Below are 8,462 nucleotides of genomic sequence, written 5' to 3'. Positions count from 1 at the left end.
CTGGGGAGCAAGACACAGACAAAACATGGAACAGAGTCTGACACACGCAGGCCCAAAAACACCATACGATATATCCTTCCATGTCACCACCCCTTCGAAACTGAGGTATATGTTCTATTACCGTAAAATTCAAGTCCGATATGGAATGTGACGCTTCATTGAAATGACGAGCTACCAGATATTTTATGTCCTTTCTCCTAATGGAGCTCATATGTTCGATAATACGCGTTCTGATCGATCTACTAGTTTTTCCCACATACTGTTTATGACACACACAAATCAACAGATAAATGTTAAACATTTAAACATAACAGATAAACATTAGTGGATGCACGAGTGGTAAACTGTCTCACATGAAAAAGAGTAAAAAAAAAAATAAGAAAACGTATACATGTATGTATATGTGTGTATATATATATATATATATATATATATATATATATATGTGTGTGTGTAAGAAAACTATATACATATGTCAGAAATTAATAAAACAAAGGGAGAAAATGTCTAATGGAATAAAGGTAAGACAAATTAAACAAACAAAAGAATCCATATACTTTACATATACATACATCTTAGTAAGCTCTCCTATCCCTTACCATTACAGCACTTAAGTTTCAATAATGGAAATCAGACTAATGTGTATTCGGTTCCAATGGAGAATGGTTGAAGTCTTTGCTTTATTAATTACGGCAGTGGATCGCTCCAATCAAACAATATCTATAAAATAGGACAGCCATTGCTGTTTTGACAGGGAAGTAGGAGGAAGCCAAAAACTGATAATAGTCTTCTTTGCAGCTGTTAACCCTGAGAACAAAGTTCGTTTTTGGTTTAGAGTCAGGGTTACTGAAGAATCATCATTAAGAAGGAAAAGACAAGGTTCAGGCTCAATCGACAGATCTAAAAGTTGTGATAAGATAGCGGAGATGTTTTTTGAACAGCTAATCAGCATATTATAATCATTTCTGAAGGATCATGTGACACTGAAGACTGGAGTAATGATGCTGAAAACTCAGCTTTGAAATCAGGAATAAATTACATTTTAAAATATATTCAAATAGAAAGCAGTTATTTTAAATAGTAAAAATATTTCACAATATTACTGCTTTTGCTGTATTTTGGATCAAACAAATGCAGGCTTGGTGAGCAGAAGAGAATCCTTTAAAAACATTAAAAATCTTACTGTTCAAAAACTTTTGACTGGTAGTGTATATTCACACGCATACAGTTTTTATTGATTTCTTTCCAAAATTGCATTGACTGCTCTAAAATATGAGACACCAGTGTTTAGGACACAGAATAGTTTCTTTGATAACTGTTTTATTTCCCATTTGGGTTTGTGTATATGCTTTATTTTTTTTAATTAACTGTTTTTTTCCCCCAAGGCTTTGTTAGATGCCAATGTTTCCTGTCATAGCTATGCAAAGATTTGATTTCAAAAACAGTATCATAGCTAATTACTGTATTATCTTGTTATGATTTTAAATCTGTATTTAACCTCAGAACGATCTCCAAGTAAAAAGAGGTGCTAAAGTCTGATTTTGTGGTGGCTGCTTTAAAATTAAATTATTTTAATCTTAATTTGAGGGATGAAGAACACTGCCTGCTTTAAATGTTTGAAAATGATTAACAGTTTAGAAACAAAGTAAGAAAAAATCAGAAAATTAAATTTAGAAAAGTAATCAAATGTAATCAGTTACATTACTTTAATAATGTAACTGAAATAGCTACACTACTTATTACATTTTAAATAGGGTAACTTGTAATCTGTAACCCATTACATTTCCAAAGTAACCTTCCCAGCACTGCCCATCCATACATGTTTAACTTACATGTTAAAAATAATGGTATTTATGGTTTTATTTTTAATTTTATTTATGGTATTTATGGTTATTACTTTGATTTAAATATGTCAATGTATATATTTTTTAAGACATCAATGATGGTAAAGGCATTTATAATGCTACAAACAGCATTATAAATAATGTTCTTTTAAACTTTCTGTTAATCAAAGAAAGGCAGCGATACATTTTAATGCATAAAAGCTTATTTATACTGTGAAAAATCGTCTTGCTTCTCTTGAACCATCAGAGTGCTGTTAGATGTAGTTTGTTAAAGAAATGAATACTTTTATTCAGCAAAGATGCATTAAATTGATCAAAAGTGACAGTAAAGACATTTTGTTAACACTTTACAATAAGGTTCACATTTATAAGGTTGTATTAGTTAATGTTGGTTAAAATGAACTAACCATGAGCAACGCATCTGTTCAGCATTACTCAATCTTAGTTAAAGTGCCCCTATTATGCCATTTTTAAGGTTCCTGATATTGTTTTGGGTGTGAGTCTCCTACAATAGGATTACATGCATGCAAGGTCAAAAAAATGCTCGTTTTCTCAAAATATGTATTTAATACCACCTCATTTTCCAGCGATTCTCAAACGATTCGTTCTAAGCAGTTCTAAGATTCAGTCTCTCTAAACCAGAGGTGCCCAAACTAGGGCCCGAGGGCCAAAGTTGGCCCGTGGTGACTTTTAATTTGGCCCGCCATGCCAAATACGAGAAGAGGTGAAAAATGCTGTCGATGCTAGGCCTGTCGCAATAATTACTATATTGACTTATCGTACGAAATATGGACATGAGCGCAATAAGTTTTGGGGGCGCAATATTGCCCATTGTATTTACATACTTCAGCGTTACCCAGGTGACACGTTGATCGTCGATTGAACCTTATAAAGTGGCGCTCAAAGTTAAATTAACTTCAACACCTTGTTTCATTCATGAATGAATCAGCTTTTTAATGTGTATTAGTTGAATGAACAGGCTGGTTTAATGATGACTACTCATAAAGACCGTTTCTTGCCGCCATCTACTGGCGTAAAAATGTAACTGCATTGACTGACAGCCTGTCTAGCGCGCAAAGACAAGTCCCAGTTAAATACTGCTGAAATATCTTCACTTTTGAAAAAAGTCTGTGCAAACAGGCACAAGTGATATTCTCTCTGTTTGGCAGTACCTTCCTCTGTGAACAAACTTTCAGTCTGATGAACCTGAACAAGTGTAAAATGAGAAGCAAATTGACGGACTCTCACCTACATTATATATCTCACCTACATTTTACTAACTTATTAATTTTAAGTTAAATTGTGCTTTGTTGGTATGATGTCTGCTAGAATGTTAAAAAATGTTCAGTGTTAAATATTTTTAAATTGTTGTTTTGTAATTGATTTTTTCTTTGAAAAGCAAGACAAAATAGTAAAAAGCACATTTTGGCTATTTAATTTATGCAATGGTGAAAAAAATTGGCAAAATACATGGGGAAAAAACTCGAAAAAACTGCATTCGGTCTTTGGCCTTCGGCCCAGTGTATCATTTTGTTCGGCCTCGACCAAGAATTTTCATTTTGGTGCATCCCTATTGGAAATGGCATAATAGGGGCACTTTAATGTTAACTTATGCATACGAATGTGCTAGTTAATGCATTAGTTAAAATCAACTAACAATGAACAATGCATCTGTTCAGCATTACTCAGTCTTAGTTAATGTTAACTTAGGCATATACTAATGCATTAGTTATCATGAACTAACAGTGAACAACGTCGCTGTTCAGGGTTACTTAATTTTTTTCTTAATGTTAACTTACAGATATACTAATGCATCTCTTCACATTAACAGCTTAATTAGTTAATGTTGGTTAATGCATTAGTTAACATGAACTAACAATGAACTGCCTGTAAATGGCTTTATTTAATGTTTTGTAATGCTAATTTATACTACATATACATATAAGTATGTAGCAGCTAACACACACAAAGAATGAACAATATTAACTCTTTTTGAGCACTAATTTGGGCTATTGGTAAAATGAATTCTAAAGGAAACCATCTGAACTTCAACTGATATGTTATTCATGTTTGTAGACTGTTTATTGGAGGATTTGGCATTAATGTTCCAATTAATGTAGGCCTGTTACATTCTCTTTATTATTAGGCCTATTATTATTATTATTATTAGGTAGCTTTTATTATTAAATTATTATTACAATTAATTTGCCCCGCATTAATTTTATAGTGCATCACCACATAACTGACACGCTGTAAGGATAGTAAAAGATTAGGCTATTAGCTTACTCCTCATTGAAAATGTTTTACAGTGAGTTACAATGAATACAATACAGTGAATTATAGGCCTATAATTAAAATTATTAACACTGCAGTCATCAATGAAAATTAAGAGCAGCTTTCAAAAACAACCTGTTTAACACAAAATATGTTTCTTCGTAATCAGATTTGTCTCTCGTCGTCTGAAGACTGGAGTAATGATGCTGAAAATTCAACTTTGGTCACAGGGATAAATTACATTTTAAAGGGGACATAACACACAGTTTCAGCCAATCTCTTGTTAATCTTGAGTACCTAAAGAGTAGTATTGCCTCCTTCATATCTCTGAAGACTCTTTAGTTTTATCAGATTTATAAAAGACCGATACAGTTTTAAAAAACTTTCAGAAACTTATACGAACACTGAAGGAGTGTATTTGGCACAGAAATACCCCGTCATACGTCCAACTGGTTTTTTGAAACTTTGGCCATGTTTAGCATGAGAATCCAACTTTTTAACGGTGTAAAGTCTAGTCAAGTCACCTTTATTTGTATAGCACTTTATATAATACCGATTGTGTCAAAGCAGCTTTTCAGTGTCAAACAGGAAAATAGTTTGTCAATAATACAAGAAGACAAAGTCATTTTTCCAGCTAAAGTCAGTTCATTGTTGATTCGGTGATGTCATCATCCAGTTCAGCTCTCTTCCAATAAAGTCTGTGCAATCAAGTTAGCAATGTTGCCAGAAATTGTGTCCCCAACTAAGCAAGCCAAAGGCAACAGTGGCAAGGAACCAAAACTCCATCGGTGACAGAAATGGAGAAAAAACCTTGGGAGAAACCAGGCTTAGTCGGAAAGCATGAAACAGCATTAGACCCCCCGCTTTAACATATTCAAATAGAAAAGTTATTTTAAATTGTAATAATATTTCACTGTTTTACTGTATTTTTGACCAAATAAATGTAGCTTTGGTGAGCAGAAGAGACTTCAGGAAACTTCTTACTGACCCCAAACTTTTGAACAGTTTTGTATATTGTGTTCTGGAACGGAGACTGCTTCCTAACTGATTAGATGTCTATCTTGCAGATGTGAATGAATTCCGCCCACAGCTCAGTAAACGTGTCATAAAAGCAATTACCAAAGAGAGACTGGAGGAGGCCAGAGGAGCAGGACTGCGCCTGTGTGTTGATCTCAGCACGACTGACTGTCTGTCTCCCAAAAGTGAGATTTACTAAACAAACACAGCATTTATATAAAGAAGTCTGGCAGGTTGATACCTGACCCTGCTTGCTTGATAAATAAAGTGAGAGTTTTATTTATTCATACTTTTTTTCTTTTTTTTTTCTCAAAGGAAATCTGCCGCCTTGCATGTCAGATCAGGCGCCTTTACGGATGCAATAAAAAAGCCTTACAGCCTTTCCGCGTGTTTCTGACGGAGTTAAAAGAGGACAGTCTGCTGTATAAGGAGTGTGTTCGGATGAATGACGGCTTCCTGAATTATTTGGTTAGTCTAATCTTGATTTTAAAACCTACTATAGTAAAAAAAAAAAAAAAATCATAGAAATTGCGTACAGTAAGCAATTTTTGTTATTGTGTCTCTGAATCCCACAGATTGATGTGACTGAGGAGAGCTGGTTTCATCTGTTTCCCTCTGAAGATGTGATATATTTAACTCCAGATGCAAGTGAAGGTTCATATCGCCCATATTCTATACTGCATTAAGAATTAGTTAAAAGTCAACATGAAATCAAAATGTTTTTTTTTGCACGGTCCTGGGTTTATTGTGCATGATTCATTGGTGCATACTGTTTCAAAATGGTGAAAATGTTCATCTTTGTGGCATTTTCATCAAAATGTTATATTGATTAAATGTAATAAGAAAAAACTTTAATGTTATTTATTATTATAGTATTTATTAATATTTGTAATTGCTTTTATTTTCATATTTTTGTTTGCTTTTATATTTATGTTTCAGTTCAATTTTAGTTTTTCTTTTATTTGAATTTAAGTTTGATATGTGTTTTTGTAATTTTTATTAGTTTATATACATTTATATTATTTTATATAATTTTTTATTACAGTTTTACTCATTTAAGTATGTCAACTTAATTTATTTTCATTTTTTAAGTGTTCGTTTTTCATCTGTTATTTCTATTTATTTTTATTTCAGCTTTAATTCAATTACCGATTAATTCTTAATAGTTTTAATTTTAGTTAACAATAACACTGCCTTGAACAACATCTGTCATTACAATAAGCCAAATTTATTTCTTTCATTTTAGTTCTATGTAAATATTCATTATGTTTCCATGTTAGCTTTAGAGTATGTGGAGGAAGATAAAGCTTATATCCTAGGAGGTTTAGTGGATGAAACCATACAAAAGGTGAGACTCGTGTGTTTCTATCATCATTTATTAAAGAGATGTTATAGTGGAGAAACAGCTAAACTAAACAAGATCTCCCTCTGCATTCTTAAAGAAAATAAGCTACACGAGGGCGAAAGAGCTCGGCATTTGCACGGCGTGGCTGCCGATTGATGAGTACATGGTGAAGCGGCCAAACCCCAAAAACTTCCACTCCAAAAATCCTAGCCATCAACCAGGGAGATCCCTTTCTCTGACTCAGCTTTTACATACTGCAATCATAATCCTCCTCATCCCATGTTGAAATTGAGTGTATAATTAACATTTGCTGATGTGTTTCAGTGTTTGAAATCCTACTGACATTTCGGGACACTAAAGATTGGACTAAAGCGCTTGCTGCTGGTATCCCTCCTGGAAAAGGTTACATGGTGGCGTCAGCAGCATCTACAGACATAATAAACCCTTCAGAAGAGCTTTAGACACTCGCGGACTTTGGCTTCATAGTGTTTATAAGGCCTTGAGCCTGTAATAGTGTTATGAACTCATCTATAATGGATAACTTTGTCTGACTGAAGTAACTTGAATCAATAATATTCAAAATACTTGACTGCGTCTTTTGTATCACGTTTGATTTATTTCGAAATGCTCTAATTCAGTTGTCTCGGGGATGGTTTTTGCACAAACCGTCAAAATACTGAGCTGATGAATATTTTGTCAGTGTTAAAGCCTCTGGATAGCAGTGATATATGCAGTATAATGCTTCAATGTGACAAGGATCACATTACAAGTGATAAATTAACAACTACATCTGTGTTTGCTAATCTTTGTCAAAGCTGTCTTTCAATGTCAAACATACAGGCAGTTAGATTATCTTTTACTATATATATTATTTAATCTATGAACTATTTAAAAAATTAATTAGGAACATTACATTAAGCCTGTACCTTTGTAATAACCATTCTTGACTGAAAACGTGTGTTGGTTGTGTAGTTGAGCATCAGCACAACCTTTCGGCTGATGTTTGTACTGTAACTGCACAATGTATTGCATTCTGGAACACCACCAAAGCCCATTGTAGATCATACTTATTTAAAGGAATAGTTCACCCAAAAATGTAAATTTGCTGAAAATTTACTCATCCCCAGGCCATCCAAGATGTGGAGTTTGTTTCTTCTTCAGATTTGGAGAAATGTAGCATTTGCTGACCAGTGGATGCTCTGCAGTGAATGGGTGCCGTCAGAATGAGAGTCCAAACAGCTGATAAAAACATCACAATAATCCACAAGTAATCCACACCACTCCAGTCCATCAGCTAATGTCTTGTGAAGTGAAAAGCTGCATGTTTGTAAGAAACAAATCCATCATTAAGATGTTTTTAACTTAAAACTGTTGTAAAGTTTCAGCAAATTTTCATTTTGGGTGAACTATTTAAACACCTGGACTGTTATATTTCTTCAAAATGCCATTCTTGTATTTTAAAAAAAAATGTAGTAGTGAAAGTGTTACCAAAAATTGCCAATGAAAAATATTGGTTTGCCACCGAAGAGGATTGTGTGCATTTAGAATTATTTTTGTTTAACGGTTTTGTTTCTCATTTAAACATAAATTCACAGTTTATCCAAATGTGCCTAAAAATACATGTTGACAAACAGACTTCTCTAAAAATCCAAGAGGATAAAAGATCTGGTGAACCCATGAACAAGTGTCTGACGGTTTTAACTGATTTCAGGTCAGTTTTATAATGTAGGTTCATTTTTTATTAATTTAATCAAGTTTAATACTTAATATGTATAATTCAAAAAGGAGAATGATATTTAGTTTCTTCTAATTGACTTAGTTTGCCAAGTCCTGATTAATAAGGATACACAAAGGGCTACACAATAATGAAATATCTTTTTAATAGAAACGATATGTTTAAGGGTAGATAAGTTACAAAGGTGCACCTCGTGAGAAATAAACATGGTGTTACATAAGTACTAAAATGTATTATTATTATTATT

At 33.3% G+C, this 8,462-nt stretch overlaps 1 protein-coding gene across 1 annotated transcript in view; it reads left to right on the top strand.

The window, feature by feature from the left end:
• The window catches only part of trmt10b (tRNA methyltransferase 10B), an 8,501-nt gene extending 1,379 nt beyond the window's left edge, over positions 1 to 7,122 (top strand). The window contains exons 2-7 of the mRNA XM_016559990.1: positions 5,186 to 5,312; positions 5,444 to 5,603; positions 5,711 to 5,789; positions 6,416 to 6,483; positions 6,578 to 6,689; positions 6,805 to 7,122. Coding sequence (XP_016415476.1) covers positions 5,186 to 5,312; positions 5,444 to 5,603; positions 5,711 to 5,789; positions 6,416 to 6,483; positions 6,578 to 6,689; positions 6,805 to 6,941 — 683 coding nt within the window. The 3' untranslated portion in view covers positions 6,942 to 7,122. The remainder of the gene's footprint in view (positions 1 to 5,185; positions 5,313 to 5,443; positions 5,604 to 5,710; positions 5,790 to 6,415; positions 6,484 to 6,577; positions 6,690 to 6,804) is intronic.
• Positions 7,123 to 8,462: the final 1,340 nt, after the last annotated feature.

Source organism: Sinocyclocheilus rhinocerous, unplaced genomic scaffold, assembly GCF_001515625.1.
Source record: "Sinocyclocheilus rhinocerous isolate Xijiao unplaced genomic scaffold, SAMN03320098_v1.1 scaffold4514, whole genome shotgun sequence".
Classification (NCBI taxonomy): domain Eukaryota; kingdom Metazoa; phylum Chordata; class Actinopteri; order Cypriniformes; family Cyprinidae; genus Sinocyclocheilus; species Sinocyclocheilus rhinocerous.
The sequence above is the reverse complement of the archived record's forward strand: the minus strand, read 5'-3'. Positions and strand labels throughout refer to the sequence as shown.